At 30.5% G+C, this 18,292-nt stretch overlaps 3 protein-coding genes across 4 annotated transcripts in view; 2 read left to right on the top strand and 1 right to left on the bottom strand.

Moving 5' to 3' along the window:
* Positions 1 to 269, top strand: part of LOC131854912 (uncharacterized) — a 35,938-nt gene extending 35,669 nt beyond the window's left edge. Inside the window, exon 4 of the mRNA XM_059206094.1 lies at positions 140 to 269. Coding sequence (XP_059062077.1) covers positions 140 to 269 — 130 coding nt within the window. The remainder of the gene's footprint in view (positions 1 to 139) is intronic.
* A 10,716-nt stretch (positions 270 to 10,985) lies between these two features.
* LOC131854940 (dolichol-phosphate mannosyltransferase subunit 3) lies at positions 10,986 to 11,820 on the bottom strand. 2 transcript variants are annotated; one of them, XM_059206126.1, is made up of 2 exons: positions 11,781 to 11,820; positions 10,986 to 11,268 (listed from the first exon to the last, which is right to left on the bottom strand). In XM_059206126.1, exon 2 carries the CDS (start codon positions 11,262 to 11,264, stop codon positions 10,986 to 10,988), a length of 279 nt encoding a protein of 92 aa, XP_059062109.1. In that variant the 5' UTR covers positions 11,265 to 11,268; positions 11,781 to 11,820. The 2 variants fall into 2 exon arrangements, with proteins under 2 accessions (XP_059062109.1, XP_059062108.1); XM_059206125.1 differs by lacking the exon at positions 11,781 to 11,820 and adding an exon at positions 11,565 to 11,753.
* Positions 11,821 to 12,120: 300 nt separating this feature from the next.
* Positions 12,121 to 18,123, top strand: LOC131854887 (GTPase HRas). Its single transcript, XM_059206069.1, has 2 exons — positions 12,121 to 12,762; positions 17,571 to 18,123. The coding sequence occupies exons 1-2, from the start codon at positions 12,367 to 12,369 to the stop codon at positions 17,748 to 17,750; spliced, it is 576 nt and encodes a 191-aa protein (XP_059062052.1). The 5' UTR covers positions 12,121 to 12,366; the 3' UTR covers positions 17,751 to 18,123.
* The last annotated feature ends 169 nt before the right edge of the window (positions 18,124 to 18,292 follow it).

Raw genomic sequence — 18,292 nt, forward strand, 5'->3', positions numbered from 1 at the left:
ATACTATTTTATGTTTGTTATTATTTGTTTAATTATTATACTTGTATATATATTACATGTGGTTTTTCAAATATCCTGCATAGAAAAGTCGAGATATTTTAAGAGAGGTATTAATTGGCTTATTTATTCTGGACTGCAGGTACCGGGAACGGCAGCGTCTTCGGGCTTTAATCTTAGCTGGAAACTCGTCGGCGGCGCACATCGCCCCCTCACTTGAACTTAAAGCCGGAATCTCTCTTCTGGCCGTCGCCGTCGTCAGATTCGTATGAGATCCGGTATAAAATAAATTCTAGGTTTGGATTTCTAAAATCCTTGGATCGTTAATCCAGCTGGAAAAATAAAGAAGTGTTCAACAATCTCATAAAAAGATGGACGAAATGGTTACTTATTAGTATTTTAATATTCTGCGGCCTGATAAATCTACAACACGTGATATTAAAGAATAAGCTCACCACACTTTATTTATAATTTTGATTTTCTAATATTTCAGAAGAGATGTAAACAGTCGTACTTAATAACCTTATGTAAATTCATAACAATTTCAAGAAATAGGCTATAATGTTCAACGATAGAGCAAATAGTAGTCTGTACAGTGGTCTAACACCATACAGGAGAATCTAGTGGGCATTCGATGAACCAAGACCTTTTGCTACCTAATTTAGTTAAATAGCCTTTATATTAAAGTGTGTGTTCTTTAAATATATAATTTTCATTCATCATCATCATCATCATCGCAGCCCGGATGACGTCCACTTCTGGACATAGATATAATTTTCATTGGCAGTAAATTGTTCTTATTAAATAATAATTTGCAATTTTGTATGACATTTAACATTTGTAATTACGGGCTATACAATATATCTTGTAACTGCAACTCGTAATCTACTTAAAATTCAGAATTGTGCAGTAAAGTTATACAATATAGCGTTGTTCTTTAATATTACGTGGATAAACGCGTCAAATGAAATAAAAATAAACACTTAGGTGCTTACCTCAAATTTACTATGTCCAAATGTAATATAAAATCACTTGCAATATCGACTCTCACTCGAGTATTAAACCTCATCGGTATAAGTACCTAATTTAGAGTCAAGAATATTTTTTTATTAAATAAAATTAGTGCTAAGAATTATTAAAATAAAGTACCACCGCTTTGGCATGAACTTCTCGATTTCAAATTTGGAAGCAGAGTCCAAATTATTACTAGAATAATTATTTATTATTACATTTAAAGAACATTTCTGGTTGCATCGTTGAAACATTATAATAATTATTTATTATAACATTTTTAAAAGTTTTAAATTAGATTGGATGAAGGTGATATGAAATACATAGATAGATATAAATAACCATTATTAATATAACTTATTTGATCATTATTATGGAGCAAACTCACAATATTATTTTAAACATTTTTCTTCTTCGTTTATAATAATATGCGTTATATAATCGGGACATTTGCCGTGTTATTTTATTTCAGTCCATCCAGCTGCCAAAAAAACAAATAATTTAATTTATATTTAATTTATTAATAAAATACTACATTTTAAGTTACTAACTATAACTAAAACGAGTGAAATCGTAGCTTTCTGGTCGCCCATATAAACAACATAATCAAACTCTAGTAAATTCTTGCGCCATCTACCACGCGATATGACTGCCTTTTGTACTTTATTACATCTGTATATGTGTTTTTGTAATATACTTCTGGTGCAGTAAAGAGCAAATAAATAATCACGGTAAATATCCAGTTTGTATAAAATGTTACTGAAAAAATAATATAAAAATAGAAAACAAGTCGATTTGTCAGAGGAATCTAGCATATATATAAGTTTTAAAGTAAATTTTTTATATTCTTTCTCTAAATATAGCAAACATAAAAGTCGCTTCGTTTCAACCGACATGCTAACAATTCTAAATTGCAACAGATTAAAATGAATAAGTTTGTGATTTTAGAACAATCATTGAATGTGGATGGTTGTGAGGACAGACGAAAGACGATATGGATGAACTGTGTGAATAATGATATGGTAAGAAAGGGAGTAAATAACGAGATGACTGTGAACAGGGATGAATGGAAGAGTAAACCATATTACGTCGACCACAAATGAATGGGACAAGGAAGACGCAGCTGATAACACAAGCTAAAGATGGGTTGTATTGGATTTGTGACAGTGACATAGTTCAGACATGTTTAAAAAATGTAGATTCTCATTTTAAATGCAATGAGAATTGTTAAGCGATAGGATTGCGTAGTTAAACCCTAAGTTACTTTTGTTCTGACCAAATTACGTTAAATTAAGTTTAATTGCATGCTGTTTCCATCTGAAGTGGCAGTTTTCTATTTTTTTATTATATGTTTATAGTACACATTTACCACAGTACTTATTTCACATATTTACAAGCACTCCCACAGATATATTAAGAAAGTAACGAATTGAGTTTTTAATTTGACCGGCCCCATTGATGTGAAGATTTAGTTGAATAGATAAGTCGACATTATAATTATTATATTCAGTGCCATTATGTAATTAAACCGAAGGCCTAGTTTACTAGTCGCCCGCGGAGTCAAATAATATTCGGACCAATTTTAAGTAAACAAGTAGCATTGTTGTTTTGGTGGAATTTATTTTAACGTGTTCCGTAGTTCGCTGTTATTATTTGAAATGTCCTTATTTTAGAATGTGTAAAAAGGCTTGAAATATTTTAGGATCATAGTAGAAGCTTGGACAGGCACATTGCTAGCGTAAGGTTACAGAAATGTACAAACTTTCAAATAAATTTCGAATACGAGATGCACGGCTCCTAACGTAATTGTTTCTTATGCATAGATAATTGCTGGCATTTGATATGCTTATATGGTTATAAGCCTTCCCTTAAATGCCAGCAATAACTTGGCAAAATTTTATCATATTTGGATGCTGTTCATCTAATTATGAAAAATAAAAATAAAAAATAAAAATTTATGTAAGATAATTTTTCATTCTAATAACCTATCTAGCTGAATTTTAGACATCTACGAGTATAGCTTATTAATAGCTTCAAGTTTTAGACTCAAGATAAAAAATATAATGTATGAATAATTAAAAAGTCGCTATTCTTCCTAAAATATTTTAAGCACATCTAGTACGTATCGTATGTATATTAAGAAAAATAAACAAGAACAATCAAAAGGTGACGATTAAAAAGTGTTAAACAAAGGATTAATAAATAATACGCATTGTGAATGTATTAATGTATCTGCGGATTTACTTACGTATTTATGAAAATATGCAATTTGTGTCAATCCTCCATGGAGCTCCATAAGTCCTTCCGCGGGTTTGGAGTGACATCTGCACTCGACCCTACCGTCCGGTGAAGCTGTAAAGGCCAGCTACGGCCAACAGCATTAGAGTAGTCCGAAAAAAATAAAAATCCCTATAAACAATACCACCACTGTAGCTACAGGCCGACCAATCCGTGGCACTCGCGGGCGCCCACCTGCTCGCTATAAGTAGATTAAGTAATATATACGCAAGATATTGTGGTACCTACAATAAGAATGCGAGGATGATTCGATTGATATTTAATAATTAATTTGTAATCATTTTGTAATTATTTATATGTTTGCAGAATACAGTGTTGCAAGCTGGTCTTACAATATTGAATATTATGTGCAATATATTCAGCCTGTATATATTTCAAAAAAACATAGTGATTCCCGGCTCAGTGTATAATATCCGTAGATGCGGAAAAATTTAAGTAGGTATCTAATTGGCTTGCTCAGAAGAGTTCTATTTTCAAATCAAGTTCTTGTTTATTTTTCTAAATAGTCAAGTTTTGAATTCAGGCTAATTCAGCCAAGCTATTGAAATGTACGTAGAATATTACAGTCCAAAAATATGCCGTGATTCTAACTACTAAACTATTACTTAAATCTTTTCACTTCTTTAAAATATTTCACGTACCTAATTAGATAGACTTTATACGCATCAGTCATATCATCAGCTACGTTAGATTACTAAAATAGTGCGAAACCCTGTGTAGTTTATGGATTAACCATGTGGAAAATTATTTACATTCGCATAAAATATTCAAAATTTTGTTTTCGACGTTCGATGCAAGCGTATATCGACGAAGAGCTATTCCTGTCAGACCGATAATAATTTGTTTCGACTCTATGAAGCTGTATCATGCCGTCTTTAACTCTAATAGATTGATATTATACCCAGTGACACTACATACTACTATTGATAGGTACACACCTAATACATCGATCAGTGTTCATAGTTTATGAAAGGCTGAAAAAATACTTTTGAACAATACTTATCGATATCAAGTGGTCCTCGGTAACATTTGACAATAAGCATTTATGGTAGGTGTATGTGATGTACCTCTATAAAGATAAAGCCCTGAATTTGACTGAAAATAATGTTCCTATACAGACCTACGTATATATTTTCTTAAGTTACCCCTGTGGATCTTTAAGAGGCCTATTACAAAATGATGCCGCTCAACTTTAGGTTTAATCGCATGGATTTACGCACACACACAGTAATACACGCACACAGACGCAAATAACCGTGTAGCGCAATCGGTGTGGATTTAGTATGAACCATTTTGATCCTTGTAATATTTTAATTAATAATGTGATATGTTTCTACTTAACTGAGACTACTTATTGGATTTTTTTAAATAACGTGATTTATCTTAATTATCAAAGTGCTAATAATGGCCATATTTTTTTATTATATTATTCCTAGAGGGTTGATGTCAGGATGCTGGCCGATTGTACAACTAAAAGCCAAAACCTTAAGTAATATGAGTAACAAATAATTGGGATAAGGACAGGAAGATGAAATTACTATAACATAAATTTACTAATTAATTCTTCTTATATATTAATTCAGTTTATTTATTAATAGATACAATATAATTTATTATAAGAATCGGATACATTATTGCCATATTCACTTGTTCTAAATATTATACTTAGCAAATAATTATTTTATTTATATATAATAGTTGTGTTTTCAAAACTTTGTTTTGATTTAAAGGTCCCATCCTTATATGTATATTAGGTGTATCCGCGACTTCGTCAGCGTGGTATAATGAAATTGACCAAATAAAGGAAATATATTTAGATTATAACCTAAAAAAGTTTCATTGTTTCACTTAAACAATGACGATACTTTTATACAACCTTTCATCTCCGCTTTTAATCCCTTACAATACTTTTTTCGCACTATAAAGTAGTCTATGACCTTTCTCAGGGTATACTATCTGTGTATATGTATAACTATCTATATAGACTACCTGTGTATATATATGGTAGTGAATTTACAGGGTACAGGGGAATAACACCCGAGTTTTCAGGAATGGCAACGCATGAGGGAAACAATATGCTGATATGAACATGTCAGGTACTGCTCATGTATATAGGCGACGGTTACCCCTTTCCATCAGGAGAGCCGTCAGCTTGTTTGCCATTCTAAGTTGTAAAAAAAAAGCTTCAACTGCTATCATTGCTGTTCCTGCATCATTGACGTCGCCGCATGATATTGGCTGATATTGCAGCTTCTCGTTCTTGGTTGGCCAATTCTTGATTCTTGACAAATAATTACTTGTTAATATCAAACCTTTTTATAAATTATTACAAGACGCCTCATTGATTATATGTAATGAAATCACCATGAGCTTTTGGACAGAACCTTAAAAGACCTTAAGAACACTTCTGCTCTCATTGGCGGGATTACTTTTATACTTTTGCTGGAATTTTCTGAAAGACTCTCTGTGTCATTAACATCGTCTCCCTTATGTACTTTAATTGAAAGTTTTAAACTACTGACAAATTTGAGAGCTCATTTTTATGGAAGCACAGATAGTGATTTCCCACACTAACTGCTCAAACTTGAGGAAGGAATTTCTCAAAAGCATGATCCAATCATGAAATTTAAGCCCGCCGAACATGTGCAATGGCGTCCCATTGGATATGTTGCTTACTAAAGAATTGAAAGACAATTTAATTGTAGACCATTATAACCGGTACGTTAGCTGGGCAACCAGCTTATATACCAAGAATACCGATTTTTTGATCTTAAAAAACTACGCAGATTTTGATTCGTTGTTATTTAATAGACAGAATAGATAGACTCAAGAGGAAGGTTTATATATAACGTCCCAATACTGTACACGGATCTTTAAACGCGCGATAACCTATATATCCCATATTCACGCGGGCGAAGCCGCGAGCTAAAAGCTAGTCTCTAAATAAAAACATTTATAATGTTGTTGACTTTTCACCCAAACACGCATAATTATTTGACATAACTGTACAGTAATGAAAGTCCAACGAGTATAATAACAGAATAGCTGCAATTTAGAAATATCTGTATTGTGTAAAATAAAATAAAATTGGATAAAATATCTCTAAACATTAAGGAATATAATTTATATATAATTTGGTTTTTTTAACATTTTATTTACAACAATTTATTTACAATCCACATTGCATACTAGATGATATACACTATATAACACAAGACAAATGTACGTAAAAATAATAATGGTATTTTTATAAACAATAACCCTATTTTAATTTAGAAAAAAACTACAAAATAAACATAGAGTAAAATTGGTTTACATTTTCTTACATTTTTCTCTCAGATAAGCGTTATTTTTAAAAATACTAAAATGTTCTCTTTTTTAATTTTAACAATTAATTGCCATTAGTGTGACGAAATACCATGCTCTTGTGCTTTTCATAGTCCAGCAGGGTAGGTAGGTTTTATTTGTAGCATAACTGTACTTTTGTCTTGGCATGCTAAAATAAATATTATATATATATATATTTAACAACAACTTTAAATTAATATTCGTAGAAATAAGTATATATTAACAAAATTAATTAAATTATCAAAATTGTTTAGTCGCTCTATACTAATGTTCACTGACGAATGTCTTATCTTAGCGGTATTGTAAAAAATGGTATAGGTCCTACCTCGACGAGCGCTAGCGCAGCACTGAGAATTTACTTTTGGCGCAACGGAATTTATACAACTTTAAATTATTATTATTGTTTATTTTTTTCTTAGAAACTTATATTTTTTTTTCATATTTCTAATTTACAAGTATATTAACTTTATTATTATGTTTTTTTTATGCAAAAGTTTCGTTGTATTTATGAGAAAATTAGAAATGATTATGGCAAAGTTTTGTTGAAATTTCGGGTTTAATTATGATCAATTTTTTAGATATTTAAGTTGAAAATGAAAAAAAGGACGATGCTGTCTCAATTTATAAAGTAATTATCAAGTTTTAGTAAAGATATCATATCAATTTATGTTTGTTTATTAATGAACGACGACCCCAAACTTCTGTCATTTAGCGTTTTTGAATAAACTATTTTAGAAATTAGGAAGACTAACAAAGAGAAAATTAACATTTCAAAGATGTTGTTTTTAAGATTAGATATCTATCTATATAATTCAGGAATCAAAATGTATATCCGACTCTTAATTTCTTAGAACCAGAACCCCAAAGACACTGCTTTTAGGCCAAAAAATGTGAAAGGCCTCTTAAGACAGGGAAAGACGCAAAATGGGTATCATCAATATTTTTAATTTATATTCCAAATTTAAAATTTTGTAAAATCCTATAATCCTACTCAACACAATAAACAGATTAACATAATCACCAAAATTTTTACGTTTGAAATTAAATTATACTGACATTAGAATTAACTGCATATTAGAACTTCATATTTCGAATACCAAAAAGACCGGTCTTTTTTTTTATAATTATATCATCTATGTGTAAAAAGTATGGAGTGACAATGCGCTAATTATTTTAAAACTAAAAAGAACGCGGCAAACCGTAGTATATGTAGAGCACCCATGACAATAAATAATATGCAACTTTAAGAATATTTTATGCGAATAAAATTATAATATAAATATTTAGATATACCTTTATTTATGGCGGAATTGAATTGTTTCATTAGATAATTAATTCTAGATTCATTCGATTAGATAGAAAATAACAGTTTAGGTAGGAATTATTATTAAGTATTAGGTATGAGCCTTCGATCAAAACGAGAACGAAAGGGAACATAACGAGATTAAATTTTAAATACTTAAAACTAGTATGAATTTGTCTAGCTCAATAGATATAAAAATATTAAATTATAAACCAACCTCATAATTTTTTTAAATGTTGTACGTACTTGAATTTCAAAGAACGATACCGCGAGAAAACGCATGAGAGGTACGGCTATCACATGATGACGTGATGTCCTAAGGGCTGTCCGTATCTTCAGGTTGTTTGCCAGTACAATAATATAAAAAAATATTACCTATCCTCATTCTTTCATCCTTCATCAGTAATTCAGATTCCTAGGGAAATCAGATGTCCTTTATATACTTATGAACGAAATGTGTAAGATTGAGTAATATTAATATGTAGGTACTACAATTATATCCCTAATACGGCTAATAGAAATTTACAAAACCATTTTAACTTTATCTGAAGTTCATCACTTTTGTTTTAAATTAAGAATCGTGGGTAAGAAAGGAAAAGATTGCAATGTTTATCTAGAATATGTTTATGGTCGTTTAACGTTTTTATGAACGAAATTGTTGTTTTCTTAATTTTGCATCCATATTCATGAGTGTTGATTGAATCTCTTTGTTTATATACTTAATACTTTTTTAATTTTTAATAACTATTTATTTCTAAATGTTCCTGTCCATATCTAAATAAAAAAACACAAAAAAACTCTCCAAACTGGTCCTACGAGCCGGATCATGTTCATAAAATTGTTGATAAATAAAAATTATTTACTTTTTTGTTTGTAAAAATTAGTGACGCAATAAAGAAAGCAAAAAACGAGCTGTGACAGGAACATTTAAAGAAATAGAATCATTATAAATTAGGTCGTACCTATTCGAGACGAATATTCTAACATTTCAATTGTATATTTTCTGTATTACGATTTCTTGCTAATAACTGCACACTAACATTTCCTTTAGACACAAATTTTTATTACTATATATGGGGAAATAAAGATAAACTTTCGTCTTTCGCTACAATTGTTTCGACTTCATTCGGAAGTCTTCCTCAGGCTGAGTGCGGTGTATATGTCGCACCTTGAGCTAAACGACTCAAGTGAAGGACGAAATCATAGTAAGTTAATAAACGCCCCGTATATAGTACCTAATAAAAACTACATTACCTTTTATCAAAAAAGAATGAAAGAAATATTAATGATCTTAACTTAAAAAGTATTTTTCTCTATTTGCACTAAGTAAAACTATTACTTACACAAAATAATATTAAAAGAAATGTATGTGATATTTTGCCGGTTGTCATATATTTTGCAAATATAATTAAGATTGACAGCTTTAATAATTAGATGTAAGATCCAAAGATACCTTTAAAATAAGTGATCCAGTGTAATAAAATTACAAATCCCTCAATAATGTCTACACACGGTGCTAAAATTGGTAGCGACTTCGCAACAGTATCAGAAACGTTCTTAATAAATCTTGTGTGTAGGCAAATCGTTGTTTTTATACTAAATGAAAGAAGAGAAGAGAAGAAAAAGAAAACATAATAATAACAATTACGATATATGTAGGTGCATAGGGCGTTAGTAATGCTTCGATATCACCACCAATTTTAGTACACAAACTAATATATGTATTAAGATGCTAACGCATTTTTATTGCTATGTGTAGACGATTAAGGTACATATTTTAACGTCCTTGTTTATGGTAAAAAAATACTTCTTTGTCATATATTTACTTTTGGTTTGTTGCTAATTCAAATTACTTTTAATATTAAAAAAATAACCGACTTCAATGAATAGTGGTTATCAATTCGGTTGCATTTATTTTTCGTGTTTATTACGTCAAAACTCCGTCATTTGAAGACGGATTATAATGGTTTGATTGGTCCCATTGAAATTTCATCATAATCGGTTCAGTTATTTTGTGATTAATTCAAAACAACTGGAAAATACAGCATTCTATACTGTTTATTATCATTAGGTACATCTAAACTGGATAACACCGGGCCTTATCGTGAGATGATAATCATCATTGATCATCAGATGGTAATATGAGTAATGATTGAAGTCGGTTTTATTTTTGTTGTACTAAATTAATTATTGTATAAAAGCCTTTGAAACTGGACCAATTGTTGAGATAAAATATACAATATTTAATAGCCTTAACTACACACGTGCATTGAAACAACAGTGAATCCGCTTTCATGGGCTGAATTAAAAAGAACTGAAATAATTTTGCTTGTCTCTTATGAAATGACAAAGTGTAATGTCACCACATAACATTGAATATTTAACATTTAAGTCCAAATACCTTATGGATTGTACAATAATTACATTTGTATATATAGATATATATGCATAAAATTATTGTTTATATTAAATTAGCTTAAATAATAAATCTTATCACAAAGACATTATTGTTTTATTTATTTAATGTACAGAATAACAAATGATCATAGAAATATTTATTAATAAAAAAAAGATTAACTAAATGTTGTGTATGCATTATAAACCATTCATCCTATGGTGAATATGAATGATTCTCTTATGAGTTACCTTGTGTACACAAAATAAGGTTCCTGGTACAAAAATATTTGAAGAATATTTTAGCTCAAGTAGCCTCCATAAAATTAGGCACTGTGTATGTTTATTAGCCATACTAATTGAGTTGAAGATAGATACAAGCAATATAAACTTTAAATCTAATACTATGTCAAGTAACATGAAAAAGGTTGCGGGTAAAAGCTGGTCATAAACAAATCTCAATTTATACATAGTTACACAACATATCAACAAGTAACTGCTCTAGAATGCTTGATAACCCATTATCTGTGTAATTATTATAAAACTAGAAAAATAATATCAAATAATAGACAAACATAAATTTGTACAATTTATTAAATATTACAACATTACAGCTAAAATTGGAATGACTCGATCACCACCTAAGTCCCTTGCCATGCAAATCCTTTTCGGCTAGGCGAATTTCCTGTTGAAGCTCTTTAGCTGCCCGCTCACAATTATTGAATGTAAATACACGGTACAGTATAACTGTAGGTGCATATATGGCAAACAACAAAATGAATATCAAAGGCGAATATAATATTAACTTCATATTACTTTCTATTAGTGGATGCTTCACATATCCAGCTATCAATGAGTACCATACTGCAAATACAGCAGATATACCTGATATCCATTCCAATAGTTTGGTCATGATTCTGAAACCAGAGACAATAATAATTTATTGCATCAAATATGGTATATAAAATGTCCAGTTAAAAATACAATATGAGAATCACATCTCCTAGGACTATACAGCAGTCATGCAACACATTTATTATAATTAAATTTATGTTAAAATTGGCGTTCTAATCAATCATATTTTCATTGACTGTATATTTCCAAAAGCTATTTGAATATTGTAGTTTTAGTTTTAACTGTTGCCATAAATGATTATCACAACTTTGAATAGAAGATAAAACACTTAAATTTTAGATTTATGTGTATTATTTACCTTATTTAATAGCTTATCTTTATTAAATTACTAATGGAATGTTGCTCAATATATATTTTATTACCGATCAATAATCCATTAACTAATCATTAATATACAATAAAAAATACGGCATTATTCTTTAAATAAACTAATATACACCAAACGTGTTTAAGAATTATTTATAATACAAAAATAAACAATAAATAAAAAAATTGAAATAGGTTACAGTAATACCTGATGACATGACAAATCCTATGTCAATGTCAAATTTCGAATGTCGCATTGACACTGTAATGACAAAAGAGGAAACCAACATTTATATAACTTTATGGTAGCTATACATCTATGCATTTAATTTAATTACATACTTTTATATACTTATTTAATTTTATATTAAAATCATTTATTAAAATAGATTGTATTATCTTTATACTTGGCTTGTAAAATTGTAACCACAACAGCTAATGATAGACAATTTTGTACGTGATGGCTGTATAGTGCGTATCATTGCCCGTAACGTAGACGAGTCAGCATTATGTTATTTCCGGTATAGACATAGAATGATCATAATAAAAATAATAGCAACACTGACTCTTGTGTCGTAAAAGGGTGAGTGAACCGCCTCATTGTTATTTATTGCATTTGTCTCTAATAATACATTAATTAGCTGTTTTACGGATACAGCGAGTGCAATAACATAGGTCGCGACAGCCATGCCGATGTGAGTAATATACAAGAGGTGTGGCACGTCGTTGGGGCGTTGTTTCTTGGTGCAGTGACATTGTTGGTGTGAAAAATATTTTGCCTATCTCGACGCAACATGACCGAGTACAAATTGGTAGTGGTAGGTGCCGGAGGCGTCGGTAAATCCGCATTGACTATACAACTTATACAAAATCATTTTGTGGACGAGTATGATCCTACGATTGAGGATTCGTATAGGAAACAAGTGGTAATAGATGGTGAAACGTGCCTGCTGGATATTCTCGATACGGCGGGCCAAGAGGAATATTCCGCGATGAGGGATCAGTATATGCGGACGGGGGAAGGTTTCCTGCTGGTGTTCGCGGTGAATAGTGCTAAAAGTTTTGAGGACATTGGCTCGTATCGAGAGCAGATCAAACGCGTGAAGGACGCCGAGGAAGTGCCCATGGTGCTGGTCGGGAACAAGTGCGACCTGCAGGCGTGGGCGGTCGACATGACACAGGCCAGAGAAGTGAGTATTTATCATACATTCATACTACCACTAATATTGACCTTCAGTTGTTACAAATAATGATAGTCAGTTGATCACCAACTAATGCACACATTAGTTGTATTGTCAGCAATTCAATAATTTTATGTAAGTAATCTCTAAATCAGAAGTAGGTCTCAATAATGTCTGCTAAAGAATAAATAATGTTTACACATGTCAGGAAATAACAAATAATGATTCACCAATAAAAACACTATTTATGTAATACAAATGTACATGCAGACATAGTAAGACATGAAAGTAATACTATTTGTTAAATTAGTATTTATATGAATTCAAAACAATATTGAGTTGAATAATGTAAAATTTTTGTACTTCACCAGCTATCCTGGTAAACATGGTGTAGCCATGTAAATTAATATCTCTATTAAAAAAATTGTGGCTGGTGGTAGAAGGGAGCAAAATTTGATGTTTTTTTTTATATTGTAAAGTCATAAAAAAAATTTTTTTAGACCAACCCTTATCTAAAAAAATAGATAAGGTTTGGTTTAACATTCCATCCATCCAACAGTCACAAATTTTGTATATTATGAAGATAGCTTTATAAATTGCAATGTATGTGTGTGATGACTGCAGATGTTTTAAAATGTTAAAATTAAAACATTGTTGTTAAAAACATAGGAGTAAGGATGTCCTTATCTCTGAAGGAGATCTCTTCCAACCAATCTAATGTAAATTAAGTGAAGATAATTAAGTGTTGGTATTTGGTCTACATTTTCAGACTATAAAGCTTTCTAATATGACTATTGTCACTGCTATTAGAAAGTAGAGAGAATAGAACAATTATACATTTAAATATAATTTCAAAATTCCCACTCATGATGTGTAGAGTTCAAAAACATTGTGCGTTGTGGCTGCACTCTTATATATAACTGTTCATGATTAGAGTGTAGTTCAAAAACATTTTTTTACAATATCACACTTATTGTTAAATAATAAGTGTAGTATTGTAAAAAATATTTTAAAAACCTTTAGTTTACAAATTTCTATTTTAATTAAATTTCTTTTCCACTTAAACAACTTAACAATATACCTATATGCATATGAATATAAATATGGTACATACACCAAAATAACAATTTTTACTGTCTGTCAGTTTGTTCCGGCTAATCTCTGAAATGGCTGGACTGATTTTGACGGAACTTTTTTTGGCAGGTCGCTTATGTAATAAGGAATAACTTAAACTACTTTTATTTTAGAAAAATAAAGTTAAATTCCATGATGCGGATGAAGTCGTGGGAACAGCTAGTTATCTACATAATCTAAAAAAATCTTGAACTCTAAAGTGCTTAGAAAATGGATTTAACTCAGCTTTCTGATAACTTTATTTATTTATATTTTTTTAACTTCAATGCACATTGTTGTATAACAATAATTGAGTGTATCATATTTTTTTATTGTCACCCTCATTATCATAATTTTTTATCAAGAAAGTTAATTATATGTAGGTACCTAAATATAGTTAGTCTGTGTAACCAATAATGAGCATTCACGTTAAAATATGATTCTTCTGTGTATTTTATCCCATAATACACACAATACAAAAAAACATTTGTGGACTTAACATGATATATGGCGACACATCATGGGGCATATTCTACCAGTCAACTATAGGTGTTCCAGAGAATAATAGTGACTTATTGTACTTTAGTTTTTATTATTTAATAACATCATTTCAAACACAAATGTGTGAACAAAGCAATTACCATGTCATTGATCTCATTTGATACTGACTATATTAAGTTAGGTAAGTAAGATGAATTGACTCAGTAATAAAACTATCAAATATTGTAAAATTTAAATTAATTTTATTACTCTCTTGAATGACAGACAAGTATAATAAATATAATAAAATTATTAATTATATTAAATAAAAATATTAATTAAGGAAATTAGTGTCTGTTTGTTATATCAAATTAGCAACTTTTCATTAAATGTATATGAAAGTACATATACTGTACTTACATGAAAAAGGCAATTTAAAAAAATATTAATTCAAATTCCATGTGTATGGTGTCCCATATATCACAAACTAGCTGTAACCCTCAACTTCTTGTGAATAGAATTCATTGTTCTATAAAAAAAAATCTAAAATAAGTTTTAGTTGCTGCCTATGTTATAGGAGCTAGCTACTGCTAGTGAAAGTCCTGGAGAAATCGGTCCAGCCGGCTTAAAGATTAACAGGGAGAGACAAAAAAATCTCAATTAAATTATTTGATGTAATGACTATACATAATTTCATATGCATTTAGTGAAAAGCTATTAATCTAAAATTCCAAACAGACACTTTAATGTTATATATTTGTATAGATGTGAAAGTTAGTATGTTAGGATGTTATGATATATTCCTTGTGAATAAAAAAATATTTAGATATGTAAATCTAGAACATGATTTATTTTTGTACCAAAACTCATTATTACATGAAAGAATGCCTTTCCTTCCAAACATCCCTAAAGAAAACCATCCATTCTCACAAAATTTTTGCATTTATAATATTAGGATTTTCTTGCTACTTGCTTTGTTAAACAATATCCAGATGAGAAGCTAAAGGAGGGTTATAAAGTCCAACTGACATTACATTATTCGGTTGTCAATCAGCCAATTTTCTTCTGGTTTAAAAATTCTATAATGGTTAAGGCAGTTGTGTTATGAAGCCTAGAGACAAAATTATACTCTCTCTTGTGAACTGTATGATTTGATAAACTAAATCAGTATAAGAATGTTATGTGAAATGTGATCACTTCTAATATAAACCAGTTGCATCAAACTGCACTTCTTTTGATTCAACAAATTGTTATTTATTTCTGATAGTAGTAAACACAGGTTATTAATCAACCTATATTGTAGGCCAGTTATCTATCCTCTTTACTATTTCTTATATTTTTATCATCATTGCCTTGCCTTTATCCCATTATTTGGGGACGGCGCATTTTCTTCCACTGATTTCCATCGGCCGTCAAATCTGAGTACTCTTCTTTTATTCATGTCATCTTTCATACAATCCATCCATCTTTTTTAGGGCGTCCTCTCCCTTTCCATCCATCTACGTTCATATAATACTTTCCTTAAGACATAATCCTTGTTCCTCCACATACCAGCTCAATCTTCGTCTCGTCTCAAATCAAATTACTTGTATATACACATTTGGTATTCTGCCATTCCTGTTTACCCATTCATGTTCCTTATATTTTTATATCACATTTTAAAACCAATTGTAAACATAGTAACCTTTGTAGGATCAATAAATTTCATTTCATTTCAAATAATAACCAATTGTGAGTAATGTTAATACATGTTTTTATTTGTTTTAGACAAATCTGTAGAATGTTGCACTTACTTTGTTACCTTAATTTTTTTTTTAATGATGATAATGGTATGGTACAGCTGCTTGCACTAAAGGTCTTCACTGCTGGAGCACCTGTGGAAGATGATAAAATTAGATTATAAGTTCAGATCAGTTGGCCTATCTTGTCAAATTTTCCGAGAATTTCTCATAATGGAAACCATAGAGGGAACTGTGTGGTGGTCAACCTGACATGGTCCACATTACAAACAATTCCCTTCTATACTTTTGTTTATAATTAGACATGACAGAGTAGGTGACACATAGTAATTAATACATAAGAGCAACTGTTGTCTGATTAAACATTGTATATGCCTGCATAGCTCAAATATTATGTCAGTGGACTGTTATATATAATGTATAATGAGAGAACTGATATAAATTTGTTTAAAACTGTTTTTATCTTTATTTATTTAGAAGCTTAGGAGCACAAAAATGGGCACATTGTTTGACATAGCTTCTAAATTCATTACATACGTTACATTTACTTATATTATACTAGCTACACGCCTGGCTTCTCAATTATTTAATTAATTAGTTAATCTATTGCTAAAAACTGCATTAAAATCTGTTCCGTAGTTAAAACATTTATGCAAACAGACTGCGAAAGCGACTTCATTTTATACTATGTAAAGTGTTAGATATAAAAGTATGTATTATAATAAAATAACAGCTATATAACATTAATTTACTTTAGCAATTAAAATACAACCAGCACATTCTGTGCTCAAAGACCGAATACCGCGGCCTACGAAAACCCTCCCTTTTATACAGAGAATATATGAGTAGGGGTTATATGCAACTAGCTTAACGATACCGAGTAAAAATGAAACTACCTTCTTTTAATATAAAATATCAGATTTTTCGACAATATCGATGTGAATCCTAACAAAAGTAATAATAATATTTATTATATAAACTTTATTCAGAAATAAAATTTTAAAATAGTGATAATATTAGGTATAATAATATCTCAGGCATTTCTCGCGTTTTGTTGTTATTCCGTTTACAAATAGGGATCTATTTATTTGGGAACGCTCTCGGCGTTTCTCAGTTATGAGTCTCAAGGTGTCGGTTGAATATTGTCATTAATAATAATAACCCCAGGAAAATTCACAAGGCCCCATCTAGTCCCAAGCTAAACAGAGCTTGTGTTATGGGTACAAGCAACTGATACAAATGCGTAGATTTCTTTTTTGTAATACATAAATTATATGGAAAACACAATATACTGTACAAAATATAATATTCTATATATACGATACAAACATTCATACTTATGAATCCAAATGTGTTTACCGTGCGAGAATTCGTACCCGTGACTGCGGAAGTACGGCCGTATGTTACGCCGCTAGATCACTGAGGTCGTCGTTGTATGTTATTATAACATCTACAAAAGCTAAAATTTTTCTTTATATTTTTCAGGTGGCGCGGAGTTACGACGTGCCATTCGTTGAGACGTCAGCTAAGACGCGGATGGGGGTCGATGATGCGTTTTACACTCTAGTCCGCGAGATCCGCAAGGACAAGGAAAGCCGCGGTAAAAAATATAGGAGAGGAAACAAAAGGGGTTCCCGGGCCCCGTTCAAGTGCATACTACTGTAAAATATAATTAATGTGCAACTGATATTTATGGATATCATCTATTAGAGTCCATTGAACTTCGTTTAGTACTCCACTCGCAAACCATATCCTAGTGCTGGAAATATTGCTTAATGGTAAGCTTGTATTGATTATATTAAGACTAAATGTTATTGTCAATAACATTTTTTTATATATGACATATTTGATAGTTCATTGTTGAAACAATAGATACATATATATAGCCATTTTATTTCTTGTCTATGGCCTGATTATGTTCCATCTGTTGCTGACAATTCTGTTTTGAAGTGTCACGCCTCTAATTTTTGTAATTTGTATTGTAAACTTCTGAGTATAGTGGATTTGTTAAAGTTGGGCTCAAAAGAACTTGTATTCAGAGCCGAAAACATAAAAAATATTGCCTTCAACGCCAATATTTTTTATGTTTTACGGTTTAAGTTTTAATTACTCTGTAATTAATTGTAATTGTACTGTCATTTGACGTACAAACATCTTCAATAAACTGACAATTTACAAACTTTTAAAGTGAAGTTAAGTCAAATGGT

This window comes from Achroia grisella, unplaced genomic scaffold (genome assembly GCF_030625045.1).
Source record: "Achroia grisella isolate CSIRO2021 unplaced genomic scaffold, CSIRO_AGI_Agris_v1 utg1248, whole genome shotgun sequence".
Taxonomy (NCBI): domain Eukaryota; kingdom Metazoa; phylum Arthropoda; class Insecta; order Lepidoptera; family Pyralidae; genus Achroia; species Achroia grisella.